Source organism: Bubalus bubalis, chromosome 7 (assembly GCF_019923935.1).
Source record: "Bubalus bubalis isolate 160015118507 breed Murrah chromosome 7, NDDB_SH_1, whole genome shotgun sequence".
NCBI classification, from domain to species: domain Eukaryota; kingdom Metazoa; phylum Chordata; class Mammalia; order Artiodactyla; family Bovidae; genus Bubalus; species Bubalus bubalis.
The window spans coordinates 2232178-2252850 of NC_059163.1; the positions used below are offsets into that span (position 1 = coordinate 2232178).

Genomic DNA, 20673 nt, shown 5'->3' on the forward strand with positions numbered 1-20673 from the left:
TATCCTTGCCTGGTCCTGGGCCCCGGGCAGCCCTGCCGTCCCGTCAGCACCCTGGTTGACGTTTGCGTCAGCGTTTTGGAAGCCCACGTTCTGTAGGAAGCCCAGGTGTCAGGGTGACGCGTCCCTTAAGCCCCAAGAGAGTGAGGCACAGACCAAGAAACAGGAGCCCGTGGTTCCCTGCGCTGAGCCGCCACGGAGCAGGGAGGCCCCCAGAGGAACCCCCGCAGCTGCCTGCGGGTCCGTGCAGCTGGGCGGGCCGCTCACGCTGCTTCTCATTAGCCCTTGTCACGTACTGTGTATCACCCTCCTGGGCAAACGCTGAAGTCAGTGAAGATCCAGTTCCCGCCCACGACACGCTGGCTGCCAAAAGGGGATGGCCCCTCCCATCAGCTTTCCCCAGACAGACCACAGAGCCTCGGAGCGGAGAGCGGCCTGGGCGGGAGGCATGGCTCTGTGCTGGGTGTGCGGGAACCAGGCCAGGTAAGCCCTGTGTGAGGGGTGGCCCCGCGGGGCGGGGGCGCCAACTCCCCAGGCGGAGCCTCCGGCTGGAGGGGCCAGACCCAGACAGGAGGCAGCTGCCGCCCAGCCCTGGGCCACTGCTTTTGCGGCTTTGGGGAGCCCCCCGGTGCTTCCGCTGTCCGCAGGCCTGTGTCGGGGCCGGAGCCCTGGGGGAGGCAGGAACCCCCGGGAGCACAGGAACAGGTCTCCCCGAGCTTGCCGCCTGCGCCCTTAACTGGCCGGCCAGCCTCCCGCACGTTGTGAGCAGGATGGGCAAGCTGGAGCAGGTGGACGTGAACCTCTTCTGCCTGGTGGCCGCGGACTTCTACCGACACCAGATAGAGGAGGAGCTCGACCGCAGGGCCTTCCAGTCCGTGTTCGAGGTGGTCGCCGTGCCCGGAAACCCATACCACCGCCTGCTGGCTTGTCTGCGGAGCGTCCAAAAGGCCACCGCATGCTGAGTGCCCACGCGGGTGGCGACGAGGTGGCCCCTGGACCGCGGGGCCCAGCCTGTGCCAGGCAGCAGGCAGCACGGGCTTCTCTCCGGGGAGCCAGGGGGCGGGCGTCCCACCGCGCGGTGGCGAAGCTGCGTGCAGGGCACACGCAGTAACGTTGGGGCTGAGCCTGAGCCCTCTGGGAGCGGGAGCTGTTGTGGCCTCGCACTGGAGCTGGTGTAGGAGCCAGCCGCCCGCTGTTTACGGCCTCCTCCCGTCCAGCCCTCGGCTGTCACCAGGTCCCAGCTGCTCCCGCCCAGGGGGCAGGATTCCTCTGCTCTTGCCGGCGAGCCATGAGCCCTCCGCTGTCCCGCAGGCGGGAGGGGACGCCACGGGCTCCGAGATGGGGAGTCCTGGGGTGTCTCGGGCTTCCGCAGGGCGCGCATGCCGGGTCTGGCCAGGCGGGGGGGCTGGGAGTGCAACAGTTTGCGCTGTCCTTCCCGTCTCTGTCTTCTCAGGATTTAAAGTTTAATTCTATCAGTAAAGAGATTAATTTTAAGGTAACCTTTTACGCCCGTGTAGAGTCTGTGCATCGCCAGGTCAGCACTGCATGTCACGGCCTCCGAGCAGGTGGACGGGGTCTGTCCCCCCGGCCGCCCGTGGGGCTGGCTGGCTGGCAGCCCTAAGCCTCCACCATGCCGCCCTCTTTTATAAGAGTTCCCGTTTGGAGTTCAGGGCAGTGCTGCTGTGCTGGTGTCTGGTCAGGAGCCCTTGCTCTGCTGAGGCGGGGAAGGTGCCCGCCTGGCTGTCCTGGCTGTGCATGGTCGGCTCCGGGCACGGGCCACTCTCTGGCGGTGACAGCATGTGGGCGGTTAGCCAGCCAGGCCCCTGCGCCTGCCCTGACCTGGGCTCTGGCCTGCCCGGGGCTGGCTGGCAGGCGTTGGCGTCCAGGCCCGTGTCCCTCCTGCGTCACGGGCCCAGCCACTCGCTGGCCAGGAGCCCCGAGGGCGCAGCAGCTTAATGTGTCAGGAGCAGAGCGCGGTGTCCCAGCAGCTGGTCAAGGAAGACCCCAGCGCCGCCTCGCCCCTCTCGGTCCATCAGCGGGGCCTCCTTTCAGCTCGGGAGAGCGCAGGTCTGTGCTCGCGGGGCCAGTGCTGGGCAGGGGGTGCCAGGCACAGCCGCCACCCCTACCCCAGGCCCTGGCCCTGGCCCAGCTTGTTCCTGGACCCAGAGCAGCTCAGTGGAGTGTGCGTGACCGGGGGCTGGCGGAGCCCTTCCAGGCGGCTCTATAGGGCCGCGAGGCAGCCAGCCCTGTGGTCAGCGGCACGACGCGCAGCTTGGTCAGGAGCTCAGGTGCGTCCGGTGGGGCGTCACCTCGGCAAGCGGGGCTGACATGCAGCCGTCGTCCAGGGTCCGTAGGGGGAGGAGGCCTCGGGTACACCTCACGCCTGTCTCTGCGACACACTGCCCGCTGCGCACACCTCCTACGGGTGCAGGCCCCAGCCCCCAGCCCCGGAGCCAGGCAGTTTGGGGCCAGCCAGGGTCAGAGTGCGCAGGGAGCCCCTCCTCAGAGCTGCCCTTGCACCCGGGCGCCCCGCAGAGGGCCCAGCGGTGTGAGCAGTGGACATGGGTCAGAAGTCGGCCGCGGCCTTGAGGGCGGAGCTCCGACTGCACAGAAGTGACGTCCCCGCTGCCCTGCCTCTCGCTTGGGCTCACCCTTGCCTTAGCAGGCGCCAGCCTCCTGAAGTGGCCGTGAACACGGGCGTTCTGGAACTGCTGCCCTCACCCGCAGGCCCTTCAGCAGCTCCGAGGCACACGTGCCGCAGGCCTGTGTTGTCCGCGCTTAGGTGTTTGCACTTGTTAGAGACAGCCTGTGAGCATGGAGCCGGGGGCCGGTCCCCTTCAGAGTCCGAGCCCTGGGCACAGCTGGGCAAGGGCCCGCCCTGTTTCCCACGTGACTGTCAGCACTCAGTGAGGAGCTGCAGTCAGCTCTGGCCATCGGTGCCACCCAGAGACCCACTGGCGTGCCCCCCAGGGTGGGTGCCAGCGCCCAGGGAGGTCACTACCCATGGAGGAGGGTACACGTGTGGGGGTGTGCACCTCTGTCTCCATCAGGGCCTCTGAGGGCGGCCGACAGGTCTCTGCAGAAGCCGACCTTTCTCAGACCTGCCCCGCAGGGCCGGCCGTGTGGCTGAGACGTCTGAGAGATGGGCCACTCGTCAGCTGTGTGCGGGAGGGGCCGCGTGGACTAAAGTCCGTCCAGCAGCAGTCACGTTGCCACCCCAGGCTGTGTGGAAAGGGTCGTTAGGGGGCGGCGAGGACGGGGTTTGTCTTCCTGCTGGTGACACAGGGAAGCTGTGAGCGAAGCCAGGGTAGTTGGTGGGCGAGGTGCTTGTGCGTCTTATCCTGTGTGTCCTGTGACGGCCCCACTGAGCTGGGCAGGGGAGGGGGCATTTCCAGGTGCCCTTCCCTGCTGTCCCCTCGCCCTCCTATAGCACACACATCCTCCTGGGCGGCGAGGATGGTGCTGGGATTCTCCGGACACCCGGCACGTAGCACCCAGCCCCGCCTGTGGCCGGGTGTCACTGCCGAGCCCGGGGGTGCAGGCGGCTCACTGCGCGGGATAGCGGAGCTGCCCACGGCCGTCTTGGGGAAGCCCTTCCAGGCCGTGCAGCGTGGTAACTCTTGTGTGGTTTGGAGGAGTGCACTTGCTCCCTCTCGGTGCCATGGGCGTCTCTTTCTGGCGCACGACCTCGCTTTGCCTTTTGTCCCCCTCTGCGTTGTGCTCAAAACGGTAGGTCCCGGCGAGGGTGACGCTCAGTGGTCCTGCGCACTGGAGTGACGGCAGGGGTGCAAGAACCACCTCGAAGGTCACTGACGCTCCCCGAAGAGCTTGAGGTGCCCACCTGGAGGGGACCTCCTCCTGCTGCCTGGTGCCACAGGCCTGGGCTCAGCGGGGGTGGCCACAGAGGGGGCCTGCGCCTCTGGCACTCAGTTGTGCTGCCGAAGGAGCCCCTGGCCCCGGACGGTCGCTGCAGCTGTCCTGCTGCAGGCGGGTGGCCGCTGGCCTAGAGGACTGTAGCATCAGGGACCTGCCGCAGGGGGTGGGCTCTGAGCACGCTCCACGGGTGACCATCCTCCGGCGGGATTGGAGCTCACGCTGTCCGCCGCCACGGTCCCCGCTGGGCACACACCGGGCGCCCGCAGGGCTGTGATGGGTGCCTCCCGGAGCCTGGCCCAGGCCTGTGAGAAGAGAGCGAAGCTTTGACACGAGATGTATATCTTAATTTTTTAAACGGCTACAAATACTGTACATATGAATTAAAAGAAAAGAAAGTAAATTGCCGTGTGAGGCCTGCTTTGCTTATGGGGAACCTTACCCCCCCAGGGGGCGGCAGACCACACCAGCAGGAGCCCAGTGCCGTGGGACCCAGGTGCTGGGTATTGTGGGGACGGGGGTGGCCCCCCACCAGTGCCCGAGTCTGCAGAGGCTGCGGTGGTCATGTCAAACCCCCGTAGGGGCCGTGTGGTTTCACCCCAGGCCCCAGCTTGGAGGGGTGGTCACAGCGGGCACAGGTCCTGGGGGCTCACATGGGGCGTGACCTGACCTTGGAGCCCCTCATGGCCCTGCTGCCTCTTTCACCTCACTGGCTACCTGCCCCATGCCCTGGGACCGAGTGGTGAGGCTACCCCGTCCATCTGAGTTGGTATGTTCTTCCCACTGGAAACACCATTTCCTCCAGGAATCCTCTCCAGTCAGCTGCGCGGGCACCGGCCCTCCCAGCCCCTCCTGGGGAGCGCCGGCCGTGCAGGATTACACCCCTCTGTGCCGCGGTGCTTGCCCACCCACCTGCGGAGGCAGAGACCTGGGCCATGGACTGCCTGGGGTGGGTGCTCCACAGAGTCTGCCGAAGGCTTCCCAGGTCCCAGGGTGTTGGTGGGAGTGGGCAGCCCCCAGCCCGACCACAGCAGGTGCCCAGAGAGATGGACAGCGGGCTTAGGAAGCCTGGCCTCTGCCCTGGTCATGGCACGTGTGGGCGCTGCCCTCGTGGTGCTGTTCCAGTGGCCAGGCCGCGCGAGTGTGTGTGCACTCGTTCTGTGTGTGGGAAGAGGTCAGCTCATAGGCCTGTCTCCCCCGACACGCTGCAGGCCCCGGCAGCCTCCCCTTTGGGAGGGGCTGAGCCCTCCCTGCCCGCCATGGTCCGGACGAGGCGGCCACGCCCTGGCCTCCGTGTTTAGACGAGGGCCCCAGACGCCCTGGAAGGAAGCAACAACGTCCCGCTCACCCTCTAGCCGCCCAGCACAGGTGTCCTCGGTAGAGGGCAGCCCACCCCCTGCTTCCTGACCTGAACCTGGAAGCCCTTCTGGGCCCAGGGGTTCTTGGTCCAGCCTCGCCCCTCAGGGTGGCCCGGGCACTGCTGGAAGGGGCCTCCTGCCAGGGGCCCGTGGGCACAGAGGTGGGCTGGCTTTCTGGAGTCACCAAGGCTCCTGGCAGACTACAGGGATGCCTGGGGTTCTACAAGCCTGGGGGCCTTGCCGTTTGGCTTCTCGCCCAGGATAGCTTATCCCCACTGGTCTTTCGAGCAGGAACCCGGGGGCTACCCAGGTGCGGTCCCCCCATCCTGGCCACGTCCTCTAGGGCAGGCGTTGCCAAGCCTCCATGCCAAGCTGTGAGCAGATGAGCCGCCAGCCGGGCCTGCACTCGGGCTGGCCCCGGGCACTCGGGGCAGGCCGCCCAGTGTGCTAGCGCCGTCGGCTCAGCGTGGGCATGCCCACTGAGGACCGAGAGTTAGGGTCTGGGCTCCCGTGGGGAGAGGACGGTGCTGCCAGGCGGGTCACTGTGCCCAGCAGAGCCCACCCTCCTGCTCCGCTCGCCCCCGGCCTGGACCCAGCCCCACACCCCCTGTGCTTGCCCGCCTCCGCCCGGCTGGGGGCCTTAACGCTGCCGTAAGGACTACCGCCTCCCGGGATGGGCCTGGCTCCCCGCCGTCAGCCCCCGGGGAGGTGCTGGAGGCCCCTGAGGGATGCCCCTTCCTGCCTTGGGCCCCTGGAGGGCACCGGCCTCCCCTGCATGCCCGGGCCCCTCCCGCTGAGGCCTGACCACCCTTCTCTCTGCAGGTGCCGCTGGACGCCTGGCCCCAGGCCCTCTGCCTCCCTGGCACGCAGAGCCTGAGGGTCCCCACAGGCCATGCAGCTGTGCCAAGGTACGCAGCCCCCGTCCACACCCCGCCAAGGGCAGACAGGGCCTTCCCACGGGCTGCTGAGAGCTTGGCCTGCCTCCGTCTCGCCCTGGCTCCCTCTTGTCCTTGGAGGCCAAAGCAAACGTTCCCCTGCCCCACACCCGAGGCTTTCCAGCACCCCTGAAACCTCAGCCGAGATGCTGGAGCCCAGCCATTTACCCTGCTTATGCGGGACCCGTCGGCTGGTTGCCAGCAGGGGGTGGTCACTGGGCCCTGCACACCAGCAGCGCCGCCCCAGGCCCACAGCTGCCCCTGCAGAGGCACTGGGACCTGCTGCCCTGGGGCTGCCCAAGCCGGGCACCTTGGGCGGCAGCGCCTCCTGATGACCACTCCCCATCCGGGCCAGTACGCCGGCTTGTGCCCTCTCCAAATGCCCCGAGGAGGTGGGGCGGGGGGGCCCAGGGAGGAGCCTCGGAGCTGCAGCTGTGTCTTCTGCACCAGTCCATGTCCAGTGGGGTCACTTGTCCAGACAGGTGTCGGTGAGGACAGGGGCTGGGGGTGGCCTGACCAAGTTGTATCTGTAGTTGGCTGAGGCAGGTTGAAATCCTGAGCTTGGCCTGCCTCCCCTCGGAGCCCTACCTGGGCGCTGGGGGTTGCTATGAGGCAGACCTGCTCGGCTCTGGGGGTCGGGGGTTGAGGGAACATCCACCTGGAGGACAGTCAGGGCTACCCCAGGCTCTGGGGGCAGAGAATCAGCTCTCAGGCCACCTGGTGGGTTAAATCCTTTACCTAAGAGGGGCTTGGGGAGGACTTCCTAGAGGAGGTGGGCCTCTCATCGCTCGCGCACTCTGCAGACACTGCTGAGTGGGCCAGGTGCCGGTCGAGGGGCGTAGCAGCTGTCAGCCCTCCCGGGAGGTGCTGTGTGGCCAGGCAGGGGTGCCCTGTGTCCCCAGGCAATCTCAGAAGCTTCGGCAGGGAGGCGCTCCCACCAGGAGCTGAGAGCAGGGCCAGGTGCTGACCCAGGACGCCCTGCTGCCTTCTGCCTCTGCACCCCAAGTTCCGACTGCAGGGAGGAGAGAGCCCTGGCCGGCCCACCCCATCCTGAGCCCTCCCCTCCTTCTAGCTGGGCTTTGGCCCCTCTCTCAGGGTGAGAGGGCAAGCTCTGGACAGGTGAAGGTGCAGGGTGAGGTCACCTGGCCAGAGCCTCAGGGACCCACCCCCCCACCACCACCGCCCCGGCCCCGGCCCTAGGCTTGGCTTCCCTGTCCTGGTCGGCTCAGGCCAGGACTCCCCTGTCCCCAGCAGGCCTGAGGAGGGCCCTCTGTGCCTGGGGAGGTTTTCAGCTTGCACTCTGTGAGCCCTTCCCCCAAGTTCAGCGCCCCCCAGAGCCCTCGCAGCACACTTGCCGGGGGGCAGGGCAGGGGCTCTGTGTGGTTATCATAGCCCGGCCAGCAGGTGTGAGGTGGAGGTCTGCCCCCAAGACCTTGGGACTGAGCCTCAGTTGAGTCTGGCGGAGGCCTGAGGAGGGGGCTGGCCAGGCCACTTTGTCCAGGGTCGCACTAGGGGGCCTCCCCAGGCCCCCAGGGCACAATGGGAGCATTTGCCCAGGCAGGCAGCGTGGGTTGTGAGCCCCTGCCCAGGACCGCGGGCAGAGAAGGCCTGACGTGTCCTTCCTGGGGAGCACAGGTCAGACCCGGCGCCGAGCCAGCCTGCCTGGATTCAGAGCCCAGCTTGGCTCCTTGCCTGCAGGGTGGCCTCACCTCTGTCCCTCAGGCTGTTTATCTGCAGAATGGGAATAACAGCAGCGCCAGCCTCCCTCACAAGAATGCCATGAGGGTCAAAGCTGAAAACAGACACGCTGCGCTTACAACAGGGGCCGGTGGCCAGTGAGCTCGCATTCTTAAGACTGTTGTCTTTGCAAGTGTTCTTAACCCAGGGTCACACAGCTGGAGGGCAGACAGGAAATGGCTGGCTCATGGGAGGTTCAGTTTGCAGGAGGGAAAACGGGAGGAAGGACCAAAGTGGAACAGGAGGACTTCAGAGAGAAGGTGTTGCCAGAACAGGGTTTGGAGAACAAGTACGAGTTTGCCAGGAAGCCCGAAGGCAAAATCCAGGCAACCGACTGGGAAGGGAGGGGAGTTACTTGAGTCAGTCTTACAGAGTCCATACCTTTACTCAGCAAGGCTTCACCAAGGCCTTTTCTGTGGGGTCCTGGGGGTACAGGGAGCACCCCACCGAGCTCCGTGCACAAGGCAGGTCTGGGTGCAGATGGTCCGGCTGCAGGACGGGTGGGAATACGCTGTTGTCCAAATCTCGGCGCGCTGTGCACCGATGCCGAACAGAAACATGGAGACAGAGTCACAGAGGAGGAAAGGGTGGCTTTACTTCGCCAGGCAAAGCTAGTGAAACAGGAGGGAGGGGGCAGGGCACACCCTCTGAAAGAATGGCACAGCCCGAGGACACAACATAAGCTGATTAGAGTCGAGTGGGTCCAAGGTGGCAGACAAGTCAACTTCAGCTAGACCCTGATCCTCTGTCCACTCTCACCATAACACATCAGCAAGCAAAACGACACACCCAGAGGCACCATGGCAGTCCCAAGGCTGACCCTCAGAGACCGAAAAGTGGGCAGTGGCCCAACTGCTGGAGATCTCCACCGCTTCACCAAAACAGTTGGAACAATCCTCCCACTCATTAGCCTGTGAGGATGAGATGGCACGATGGCCTTACCGACTCGATGGACATGAGTCTGAGCAAGCTCTGGGAGTTGGTGATGGATAGGGAGGCCTGGCATGCTGCAGTCCATGGGGCTGCAGAGTCGGACACAACTGAGCGACTGAACAACATTAGCCTGTGAAATTACTCAGCTCGTAAAAAACAAAAGTGAAAGTGTTAGTCGCTCAGTCACGTCTGACTCTTGGCGACCCCAAGGACTGTAGCCCGCCAGGCTCCTCTGTCCATGGGATTCTCCAGGCAAGAATACTGGAGTCGGTTGCCATTTCCTTTGCCAGGGGACCTTCCCAACTCAGGAAAAGCTAACCACACGACACTGCGAGGCTGCTTGCCCTCTGCGTCAGCCCACACTCTGGAGTGTTTCTTTCTGAATAAATCCGCTTCTTACTTATCACTTTGTCTCTTGCTGAATTCCTTCTGCAATGAGACATCAGAGACCTGAGCTTCATTAGGTCCTGACACCAGGTCTGCAATCTCAGTTGGCAGACCACGCGTTTTGGCCGAGTTCGAGTCCCAGCCACTTGGGTTCGGGTCTCCAGCAGGGTTTTGGCCAGGTTTACGTTCCCAGCCACGTGGCTTTAAGCCCCAAACTGAGGTCAGCGGTTTCACTAGCACCTCAAGGGCTGTGCCCCCCTCCCTGGTGAGTAGTCAGAGGTTATAGTCAGGCAGGGGTCTGTGATAAGGGTCAAGGCAGTAGCAAGTCTTCATTTCTGCTCCTGCAAGTTTTCCAAAAGGTGGGGTTGCTGATGAGCTCACAGTATGTGCAGGGTCTCCGGGGGTCTGTCTCCTGCTCATCTTGACGGGCCTGTCCTGTCCCTCCTCTGATCAGCAACCGCTCTGCCCTTCGGAATGCGGAGCAGGCCACAGAGTCCAGAGTCTTGTCCATAGGGCATGGGGGACAAAAAGGCTTCCATGCCTGGGAGCCCCACAGGGCCCTGCTGTTCATGGCACCGTCTGCTCCCAGGTACCCTGTGCCTCGAGCCCTGCCCTGGCTCCTCGGCCCATGACAAGTCACCCAGGCTACCACGTCGCCCAGGCCGGCAGCCATGCGCCTTGAGGAGGGGAAGAGGCGGATGGCGACCAAGCCAGGGGTCTGCTACAGCTGTGGGTGCCCAGCCTGGTGGTGGCGGCGTTTGTATTGTTAAGTGTGAGCCGTTGGCCGGAGGGTGGCCGTGTGTGGGGCATGCGGGCGGGTGGGCGTTGCACACGTGTGTCTCTGCAGGTCCCAAAGCGTGTGTTCCTGTGCCAGTCTCCTGTCTGTCCGTCTGTCCTCCCGTCTCTCTTCCTCTGGGTCTCCCTCTCCGCCTCTTACCTCATTCCATTGCACCCCAGGCCCCCATCTTGGGCCCTCCCTGGGCCCCTGGCAGAGTGGGGCCTGGATCCTGCCTGGCCACCCGAGCCCAATCTTCCCAGCAGAGGAGCCTCACTCAGTGGCCCTGGGCCGGCCAGCCTGGCGGCCAGGCTAGGGTTGGGAGGCAGGGCCGGGCGCCTGGGCCGCCTGTTCTGGGCCTGGCCCGCTCGCTGCGGTATTGATGGCCCGTCAGGGTGGCCCTGATTCCTGCGCTTTCAGTTAAAAGGTTTCTGTTGTTGTAGCTTATGCAGTTGCTCTGTTGCTATGGAAACGTGACATCAAAATGACGTTTCCCGTTTAAAAGCTTTTAACTAAATTCCTGCCTGTCAGATGTAGGCCCCATTTTGAGCGAGGAGCTGCCTTCCAGGAGCGGGGCTCCCGCCGCGGTGTGCAGGCCCCAGCGGCCCGCCCCGAGCGCGCTCTTTAACCCCGCAGGTGCCCCGGGCATGGCCACGGCCGAGGTACCGGGCTACCTCGTGTCCCCACAGGCTGAGAAGCACCGGCGGGCCCGCAACTGGACGGACGCTGAGATGCGCGGCCTCATGCTCGTCTGGGAGGAGTTCTTCGACGAGCTGAAGCAGACCAAGCGCAACGCCAAGGTGTACGAGAAGATGGCTAGCAAGCTGCTGGAGATGACGGGAGAGCGCCGGCTGGGCGAGGAGATCAAGATCAAGATCACCAACATGACCTTCCAGTACAGGTAGGCCCGTGGGCAGCGGGCGGCCTGCTGGGTCATGACGGCTGGGGGCTTGGGGGGGTCCCAGCTTTGTGTAGGCAAGAGGGGACCTGTGGGCCCCGTGGAGCGGGGCACAGGGAGACCCCCAAGGCCCTGCAGGGTGGAGGGTACTGCTGGCGGCCAGGGGGCGGGATACCCAAGGCTGGGCCGCTAGGCCCCTGAGCCCGCTGTCTCCGGTGCCCACTGAGCCCACTGTGGGCACAGCGCTGGCCTCAGGGCTGGGGAGGGGGTGTGGAGGCCCTGAGCACCCAGGAGGGTCCGCGCCTCTACCCCCTCCCCGCCCCACGCTGGGCCCCTGCCCTGGCTGCCTCGGGAGGGGCTGGGTCACGGCCAGGTACGTGGCTCGGGCGGGGGCAGTTCCAGGCCGTGCCTGGCACCTCAGAGGGCGGGGCCAGGTTTATCTACCTGGGATCCCGGGGAGGAGAAGGTTGTGAGCAGGTGAGAGGTCATGGGGGTGGAGGGGGTCACGGGTGGGGTGAAGGTCGAGCAGGAGCTGGGCTGCAGGCAGAGAGGCATAGAGAGTGGGCCCTGTGGGCAGGCTGGGCCCACGCAGCCCCCAGGAGCCTGTCCGTGTTGGGGGGCTGCCGTCCCAGGAGGACACGCGAGGACCCCACTGGTCCCAGTCCAGGCAGCCCCGGACAGGGGAGCAGAGGTTGGCCGGGGAGCGTGGACAGGCCCCTGCAGGTTGGCCTGGGCACCTTGAGCCACACTCTATGGGTGAGAGGATCCCCCCACCCTGCCCCTCCTGGCCTATGGCTCCCGGCCCGACTGGGACCTGGGGGTGTGCAGAGACTCCCAGGGCCCTGGACAACAGAAGGCCGCTTCAGTTGCATCAGTTTAACTTTCTTGGTCTTGGAGGAGCCGGTCCTGAGCCTGGCCCGTCCAGAGGGTCATCTCTGACCCGCAGCCCGGCCCCCAGCCAGGCCTCAGGGCAGAGCAGAGGCAGCCGGCCGCTGGGGTAAAGGTGGTCCGAGGCTGGGGCCGAGCCATGTGCCCCCTACCACCCCCACCACCACCCTGCAGCGCCTGGCAGGGAGGGGGCAGCAGGGCTGAGGCGGGTGGCTTTATGGCCTGCTGACTCCGTGACTCACGGCTCTGATTGGCGTCTGGCCGGGTTATTCATTATTTATCCTGAAAGCTGCCTCCTGAGCCCCAGGGAGGGATCCTCTTCCATTCCTGGAGGGGAGGTGGGCTGAGGTGGCCACAGGAGACGAGGGGGTGGCCGGCGGGGTGGGGCCGCACGCGCACAGCGCTTCACAGTCTTATACGCAGTGGCACCTCTCAGCTCCCGTCACCGACAGGGACACCAAGGCCCAGAGCAGGAGAGGGCTTCCCCAGGGGCTCAGCGGTGAAGAAGCCACCTGCCGTACAGGAGACGTGGGTTTGATCCCTGGGTCGGGAAGATCCCCTGGAGGCGGGCCTGGCAACCCACTCCAGTATTCTTGCCTGGAGAATCCCATGGATAGAGGAGCCTGGTGGCTACAGTCCATGGGGTTTCACAAAGAGTCGGACACGACTGAAGAGACGGAGCGCGCATGCACAGAGGACCTTACAGACTGACGCTCTGGCTGGGGGACTGGTTCTTTATCTCCCCTGACACCTCCCCTGACCCCCGCCACCCAGAGCTGCCCACAGCTGAGGCTTTAGTTATTTTTTCATGAAAACTTTTTTTTTTTTTTTAAAGAAAACAAAGCCAATCTTTATTTATTTATTGAATGCACCGCCAGCTTGTGGGATCTTAGTTCCTCGACCAGGGATCAAACCTGGGCACTCGTCTGTGGAACTGCAGAGTCCCAACCACAGGACCCCCCAGGGATTCCGGAGACAGTTGATATGACGGTGGTTGGTGGGATTCCCTGGAGGTCCAGTGGTTAGGACTCGATGCTCTCACTGCCAGGGGCCCAGGTTCAGTCCTGGCTGGGGAGTTAAGATCCCACCAGCTGCTCCGTGTGGCCAAAGTATAAAAACAGATTGTCTGTGAAGGAAGCCTGGGGGTGGCCTGGTTCCAGGGAGCATGTTTTGCTGGTGTGCTGTGCAGGGGCCCCCTGTAATGGGGCAGGCCTTGTCTTGGGTGGGCAGAGCGGGACCTGGGGGCTTCCCGAAGGGCTGGAGGGGGGCCCGGGACCCAGCACAGCCCTCCGCCCTCCTGCCCTCAGGGAGGTGGGGCAGCCCGTCCTGGCTCCCTGCTGAGGACCCCATGTCCCTCGGCCTCTGCCCCGAGCCGCACACCCCCGCCAGGGCGATGCTTTCAGATGGTCGGCGCATCTCCAGGGACCAGGGTGACCAGTGGCCACGCCCCGGCAGGGACTTGACCTCGGGGCACCCATTTGGGAGACAGGAGCCACTTTGCTGTGGGGGACCCTGTCACTCAGAGTCCTCCCCAGAGCCGGAGGAGCAAGGACGGGGAATGTGGAGGGACTGCCAGTGGTGGCCGGGGGCTCAGGACCCTGGGTTTCAGGAGGCGGAAAGCCCACGCCTACCCCACTGTGGCCCCTTTGCTCGCTGGCCGGGGCCTGCACTATGGCCGCACCTCCCCTTCCCTCACCTCCCAGGGGACAGCCGAGGCTCAGGGACCGCAGGGCCTGTCTGCAGGAGAGGGCAGGACGCAGGGCCTGGGCGGGGTGCGGGCCCACTGTAGGCAGACAGGAGACCCTCGCTGGGGGTACCAAGAATGTCATCTGGACAGCTCGCTGTTCGCCAGGCACCGGGCGTTGTCTGCTCCAGTCTTCCCAGCACAACTTGGATCATCCCCATTTTACTGACACGAGGCTCAGAGAGGTTAATGGACCTGCCTAGGCTCACACAGCGAAGCGGCGGAGATGAGCCACAGACTCAGAGCCATGACCACCGAGGCCTGTGCTCGTCCCTCCTGAGCTCCTGCTCCGGGATGTCCTCCTCAGGACACGCTTGTGACCTGACCTCATTTTACGTTCGCGTTACAGATTATATCACGTCTTACTCCTATGTTGGTACTATACCACATATGTTCTTATTATTGCTGATTGACTTATTAAAAAGCGGCGTTTGTTCATTGCAGAGAGTTTAGAAACTCCAGAAAAGCAAAGAGAGGACTTTAGGGGTCAGCTCGAGACGCCAGCCTGACACTGGGGCCTGTGGGGCCTGTTGATGCCCGCAGCGGCGTAGGGTCCCGAGCCCGACCTCTTTCTGACCCGGTCTCACCTGGCCCACTTTTCAGGGGAGGCCTCTCTGGCTGGGAGTGGCCCACACCCGTGCCACATGGCTCCCTGGGTCCGGCGCCCGCGAGTGCCCCTCTGCAGAGGGGCCGGGCGGGCAGGGCCAGGAGCAGCCGTTTCTCACCCTTGGCTCTTGTGTCTCTCGTTTCAGGAAATTAAAATGCATGACAGATAGCGAGTCCGTCCCGCCCGACTGGCCCTATTACCTAGCCATTGATAGGATTCTGGCCAAGGCCCCCGAGCCCTGTGATGGCAGACTGCCGGACGGCCAGCAGCCGGGGCCCTCCACGTCCCAGACCGAGGCGTCCCTGTCGCCGTCTGCTAAGTCCACCCCTCTGTACTTACCGTATAACCAGTGCTCCTACGAAGGCCGCTTCCAGGACGACGGCTCCGACAGCTCCTCCAGCTTACTGTCCCTTAAGTTCAGGTGTGTGTGCGCCCCGCTCCCGCCCCACCGCCCGCCCCCGAGACGGGTCAGGCGGCCGTCCTGGCGGCGGCAATCTCTGCCACCCAGGGCTGGCTGCAGAGGCCTAGGTGGCACACACGCACCTCAGGGACAGGGAGGCCAGGGACAGGGAGGCAGGTGGGCCCGAGGCCTGGGCCGTCGTGCTTGCCGCCCAAACGCGTCTCCTGCACCCTCGCTGCTCAGCTGTGTGCAAAGTCCGTGATCTCTCTGGGCCTCAGTCTCTGTAAAATGGGGATAAGTCAGGACCTTCTCTGGCAAAGGCTGGGAGTCAGAGGCGAGCCTCCTGCCCTTTCCTCCGTGTCTGGCTCTCGAGCTCCCCCACCCCAAGCAGACGATACCCTGGGGCGGCTGGCTGGTCTCTCAAAACCAGGGAGGGGGCGTCAGGCTGAGCCTCCACGGTGTCCTTGGAGCCTGGCTACAGTGGGGGCCCAGCTCCTCTGCCATCCATGGTGTCCTGCCAGCCCTGAGCTGACCCTGCCTCAAGACACCCTCAGACAGGTGTGGTGTGGGGCTGGGGAGCCAGAGGAGGTCACGTTGGGCTGGGCTTTCACTGGTGAATAGGAGTTGGCCAGTGGAGAAGAGAACAGGAAGAGTGTACATTTGCGCTTTGGTCCTGCCTCCCCCAAGCTCAGTCTCAAGTCTGTCAGATAGGGGTGGGGTGAGGAAGGCATCTCGGGGGCCCCTCCGGTCTGACACCCAGAATCTGGGGGCTGCTGCTCGGTTGTCCAGCGCCCCTTCCCTGCGGGGGGTGGTTTCTCAGCGAAGACCCCCCAACAGAATCACCTTTGCTAGTGGCCAGGCTGGGGTGCAGGGGATCTGCCGCTGGCAGACAGTTGCTTCCGTGGGCTGAGCCTACTTCCCAGACTGACTGCTACGGGGTGCTGCGCCAGGCCGGGCAGTGGGGCACCTCTCCCTCCAGAGTCCAGGCTCTGCTCTCTGCCCCCAAGGGTGGCTGGGCCACAATCCTGCACAGAAGCAGAGGGCCTAGGCTGGGGACAGGCAGGGCCTGGGGGCGTCTGGCAGCTCCCTGCCACCCCTGGGGCCCCCACTCACAGCAGAGAGCTGGGCTTCCTTCAGCCCTGACCCTGGAAAGATTCCTGTCCTGGAGGGGAGCCTGGCCTCTATGGCCCCGCCCTTGGCCTGCTGTCCCCGTCTCCTCACCCCAAGGCGTGCTGGCCCCTTCCAGGCTGCCAGGAGGCAGGGGTTCCCCCATCTGCCGGAGGCTGGCCCGAACTGGTGGTGTCTGCCCTGTAGGCCCTCCCACCCAGCGTTTTCCTCCTCCCTCTGGGTGTCCACTCACCCCACCATGAGTGCCCCTTGCCCACCCAGCACAGTGGGTGTGGGAATGCTGTATGACAAGGAGGGCCCAGCCGTCCCCACATCACACTGTCCTTCCAGGTCGGAGGAGCGGCCCGTGAAGAAGCGCAAGGGGCAGGGCGGCCACCTGCAGAGGAAGAAGCTGCGGCTGCTGGAGGCCCTGCTGGAGGAGCAGCGCCGGCTGAGCCGCGCCCTGGAGGAGACATGCCGCGAGGTGCGCCGCGCGCTGGACCAGCACAGCGTCTTGCAGGCCCAGAGCCTGCAGCTGCAGGAGCGAATGATGAGCCTGCTCGAGCGCATCATCGCCAAGTCCGGCGTCTAGGCCGCCAGGGCCCCGCCCCCGGAACGGCCCGGGCCACGCCCCCAGACTGGGCCCCGCCCCTGACCTGGGCCTCGGCCCCCCCCCCCCCCCCCCCGGCCTGGGCCACGCCCCGGAAAGCGCCCGCCGCTGACCTGGGCCACGCCCCCCGGCCTGGCCACGCCCCCGGCCTGGCCACGCCCCCCGGCCTGGCCACGCCCCCCGGCCTGGGCCACGCCCCGGAAAGCGCCCGCCCCCGGTCTGGGCCGGGCCACGCCCCGGAGCGGCCCCGCCTCTGGCCTGGGCCCCGCCCCCGGAACAGCTCCGGCCTGGGCCACGCCCCCTGAACGGCCCCGAGCCCCCACGGGCGGGGGACCCCCGGCGTAAAGCCCCTCCTTGGACACCAGGCCCCCTGGACTCAGGGTCACTGCAGGGTGGCTCCCCAGTAAGAACGCTTGTAATCTGCCGTTCGGTATTGTCAGTGTCGACAGTACTGGAAGCGGCTTTTGACGTTAATCGTGTGCTTTTCACAACTTCCTGGGAGCAGGGCTCACGGCTGGGCGTGGAGGGAGGCGACCGGCCTTCCCCCCGAAGACGACGCCGGTGGAGGCGGCTCCGTGGCAGGTGTGCGCGCAGGTGCCCCCTCGCTGGGCCTGCCTTGGCCCCGAGACCCCAGGGGGCCGCACGGCCTCCAGTGGCCTTTTATCTACCACCCCACCCCCACTCCGGGACATGGGGCCTCTGGACCCCCATCGGCAACAGCTCAATAAAAACGACGATCCTGCCCATGCACCCCGCCCTGTGCCATCTATCAACTCGGGACAGGTGGGAGAGCCCGCTGACCTCAGGAGCTGACACGTGGACGGGCGGGAACGCAGACTAGCAGCAGGTTGGGAAAGCGCTGGGAGGCAGGGCCGCCTGTAGGCCTCGAGGGCCCGGAGGGGCTGGACACAACAGCTGGGGCGCCTGGGGAGCGGACAGCCACCCCAGGGGGAGATGCCTTCCCAGGAGGGAGGGGCTGGGATGGGGTGCAGGGTCTACAGGCCAGAGAGCCTGTCCAGAGCACCCCACCCCCACCCCCAGTTCCTCCTGAGTCACTGGGCCTAGGTGGCCGCCGAAGGGAGGTCCCCAGGGGAGACGAGAGCCGGGCTTCATTCAGAGTCTCACTCAGGACATGGCCGGGGTCGCGGCCACTCCATAGCTCTGAGGGCGCCGTGCAGACAGGGTAGAGGAAACCCTTCCGTGTGACTCTCAGGCAGGCGTCTAGTGAGAAGCGGCAAGTCACGAAGAACAGACGGCTTGGCCGCTGGCTGTGGCTTCACCCTGTAGGGACAGCGAGGTCATTCACACTCTTGCCCAGAGAAAACCTGGGCGAGAAAACCTGTCTGAGGGCCTGCTTGTTTGCACAGAGCGTCCATCACGGTCCTCCGTCCCATGGCCCTGATTCTCTCTCTGGGTCCGTGTGGCTCTGCCCAGTGGAGGGGATCTTTCATGGAATGTTTGCTTCGCCCGGGACGGGCAAGTCACTGCCCCGATCAGCAGGGTTGAGGGGACGCGGGGACTGGGGTTAGTGGCAGGTGACTGTCTAGACCCGCTCCCTCTGGTGTTTCGGGGGGAGGGCCCTGCCCAGAGGCCGCTGCAGACCCCCTGGTGTGACAGCCACCAGCACACCAGACCCTCCCGTGACCCTTGAGGGCAGCCAGGCAGTGACCAGGACTCAGCTGGTGTCAGACTCCAGGTCCCCCTGGGGGTGCAGAGGCCATCCTGAAGCCTGCCCCTGGGAGGGAAGGGCTGGGTGGAGCTGGGCTGGCAGGACGGCCCACCTGGGACCCCCCTGCCCCATCCCCCGCTAGAGAGCTCGAGCTGTGGACTCTGGACCCTCCTGCCTGGGGCTGGACCGTGCTGCCGGGTGAAGGGGGGTGGTTCCTGGGGTGAGCCAGCTGCCAGGTGCGCCCCGTGGTGCCCGCGCCTGCTTCCCACACCCGCCTGCCGCAGAGGTCAGCCTGGAGGCACCCCGGGTCCAGCGCCGGCGTTTGGGGCTGCCCAGTGAACTTCTAGCTCTTAGACAAGACACCAGTGTGAGAACTCACTGGTTCAACCGACACTGGGCCCTGGCCCAGCAAAACTCGGGCTCTGGTCCGAACCCTGACAGGCACGCAACCCTTCAGGGTGGTGACACCCTGAAACCCCCCGAGAAGGACAGATGGAGTCCCACAGCAGGGACTTCCCTGTGGTCTGGTGGCTAAGAGTGTGCGCTCCCAATGCAGGGGGCCCGGTCTTGATCCCGGGTCAGGGGGCTAGATCCCACATGCTGCAACTGAGACACTGTGTGGCCAGATAAATAAAAAATACTTGTTTTAAAAAGTAGAAATTAAAAAATTAAACCCAAGATTTAGAAACGTTCATTTCAAGATAGCAATAAACTCCTTACAGTGGTAACACACACCAAGTGCATGGAAAACATGTTTTCCTAAACGAGGAGTTTCAGCGAGAGGAGAGGCATTGTGCCGCATCGCCTCGGATCTCTGGCCTGAGCGCTTGGCGGCCACGATGGGACATGGCTTGGTTGCAAAGGGAGGGAATCTGGGAAATCCCGCCTCGTGTAGATACACGTTTGGAAAAGAAGCGGAGGTTTCAACAACAGCTGCGGGTCACGGGCGTTCTTCCTGCTGACAACACCCAGACTCAACCACGGTGGCTCCTTGTGGGCTGGTCACAGCACAGACTCTGAGACCCCATCAGTGAGCTTCACCAGCATCTCCTGCATCCGTCTGTCCGTCCTGCACCTGGACCAGTCCTTTCCACACTTAGGCTGTGACGTCACAGGCTGGGCATTTGGAAGATAACGGGCGCCAAGCACGCAGGTCTGCCCCGTGTCGACCATCCTGTGTCAGCGTCCCTGTGTGAATTCACCGTCAGTCTCAGCTAAAACGTCTGTAGTTTGGTGAGTTGGCAAGCCCCTGGTGGTGGATGCAAGTTTTTCAAAATCCCAGTCTCTGATTTTGATGAAAGCTTGAAGTTCATCGCTGGTCACAAGCACCGTCAGTTTTCCTTGAAGGGACAGACTCACTTTGTTGTCTTCAAGAAAACGTCTGCCAGGTACACAGGTCTGAATAATCAGAGCTTCCGTCAGTCCCCCTATCAAGGAAGACGTTGTTCCACAGCTTCCCTGGTGGCCCAGCGGCTGGGAATCCGCCTGCCAGTGCAGGGGACTCGGGTTCAATGCCTGGTTCGGACCATCCCACAGGCTGCAAGGTGGCTAAGCCCGTGCACCACTGAGCCTCTGATCCCTGGAGCCCGAGGGAGCCCTCCGTAGTGGGGGCCAACCCACTCCAGCTGGAGAGTAGCCCCCGCTGGCCACAACTAGAGAAAGCCCCCTCGCAGCAACGAAGACCCAGCACAGCCAAAATCAGTTTTTCCCTTAAAGTATATATATATATATATATTTATTTCAGCCTGCGACTCAAACAACAGGACGCGTGCTTTTCCCCACACAGCCTTCCCACTCAGCTCTGGAGCTGAAGGGCTTTGTGTGCACTTGCGTTTGTCTCATGGAAGGGAGACTCGGGACTCCTGAGTGGACTCAGGGGCCAAGAGTTCGTAGGATGAATGCTTTCTACTGCTCATCGAGGACACTCCAAAGGGAAAGGAGTACACTCACTGCTGGCCTGTGGCCGGGGCTGTGGCAGGAACCAGGGTGCACGGGGCCCTGGTGGCCGGGCGGGCAACAGCGTCTGGTGCGGGGACCTGGGGCCTAGGACTCAGGCCCTCGTGGGGCCCCTGGGAGCCCCCGCCCTTCCCCACGGACCCCTTCCTGCCCGACCCCATGGGCGTGTGCCGCTGGGTCTGCAGTGAAGACCCTCCTGCCAGCCTTCCCAGGCATGGGGTTTGCCGCACAGACCAGGCCGGGGCCACCCCTCCCAGCCGCACCCCCGTCACGGGCCTGTTTCCTGCTCTTGAGGCCCTGTGGGTGGCGAGGTTGTGCCTGCTTTGGTCACCGCGGTGCCGACGGCCAGCGCCCCCGGAGTGTGGCGGGTCCTTGCCCGGCGCTGTGCCCGCTCAGCCAAGGACAAAGCCATCAGTGTAGAAATCGGGAATGCCAGATGCGATACTTTCCCTCTTTGCCAGATGGCGTGATTGTAAAACCAGGAAACCTAAAAGAAAACCCTACTAGATTAACAGTAACATAAGTGTATAAAATTCCCTTTTTCTGTGTTATTGTAATACAGACGTGGGGGAACTCCTATTCCTATCAAACGTGCAATTGTGTAGTGTTCCGAGTGCTTGTGAATGGATGACAACAGACAGGACAGGTGAGCACAATCATTAAAGGCCAGGAAAGGGCCTGGACCGAGGTGTTGCGGGGGCCACTGCCCTCGGTCCCCCAGGCCCCTTCCTCCCGCACCTGGAGGAGGAGCTGGGCAGCACTCTGGCCGCCGTGGGGATGCCCGTGGCCCATCTCCTGC

At 64.3% G+C, this 20673-nt stretch overlaps 2 protein-coding genes across 9 annotated transcripts in view; both read left to right on the forward strand.

Moving 5' to 3' along the window:
• HTT (huntingtin) overlaps positions 1 to 1496 on the forward strand; it is a 129172-nt gene extending 127676 nt beyond the window's left edge. For both annotated transcript variants that reach the window (XM_025289626.3, XM_044945562.2), the window contains one exon: positions 746 to 1496. In XM_025289626.3, the coding sequence (XP_025145411.3) occupies positions 746 to 959 (214 nt within the window). In that variant the 3' untranslated portion in view covers positions 960 to 1496. The remainder of the gene's footprint in view (positions 1 to 745) is intronic.
• Positions 6 to 18564, forward strand: MSANTD1 (Myb/SANT DNA binding domain containing 1). Of its 7 annotated transcripts, XM_006074611.4 has the most exons (7): positions 6 to 480; positions 6051 to 6136; positions 9810 to 9992; positions 10632 to 10896; positions 14278 to 14553; positions 15991 to 16123; positions 16755 to 18564. In XM_006074611.4, the coding sequence occupies exons 2-7, from the start codon at positions 6121 to 6123 to the stop codon at positions 17088 to 17090; spliced, it is 1209 nt and encodes a 402-aa protein (XP_006074673.3). In that variant the 5' UTR covers positions 6 to 480; positions 6051 to 6120; the 3' UTR covers positions 17091 to 18564. The 7 variants fall into 7 exon arrangements, with proteins under 7 accessions (XP_006074673.3, XP_025145416.2, XP_025145420.1 ...); XM_025289631.3 differs by lacking the exon at positions 9810 to 9992; XM_025289629.3 differs by lacking the exon at positions 6 to 480 and having other exon boundaries at positions 6052 to 6136; positions 9810 to 9985.
• Positions 18565 to 20673: the final 2109 nt, after the last annotated feature.

What these genes read in the sequence shown, in the direction of transcription:
- MSANTD1 (XM_025289628.3), top strand. Translation starts at nt 9,737, where the DNA reads ATGGGGGACAAAAAGGCTTCCATGCCTGGGAGCCCCACAGGGCCCTGC. An exon ending in CGGCGTTTGTATTGTTAAGT is followed by an intron (nt 9,993 to 10,631) that starts GTGAGCCGTTGG and finishes TTAACCCCGCAG; the next exon opens with GTGCCCCGGGCATGGCCACG. An exon ending in AACATGACCTTCCAGTACAG is followed by an intron (nt 10,897 to 14,277) that starts GTAGGCCCGTGG and finishes CTCTCGTTTCAG; the next exon opens with GAAATTAAAATGCATGACAG.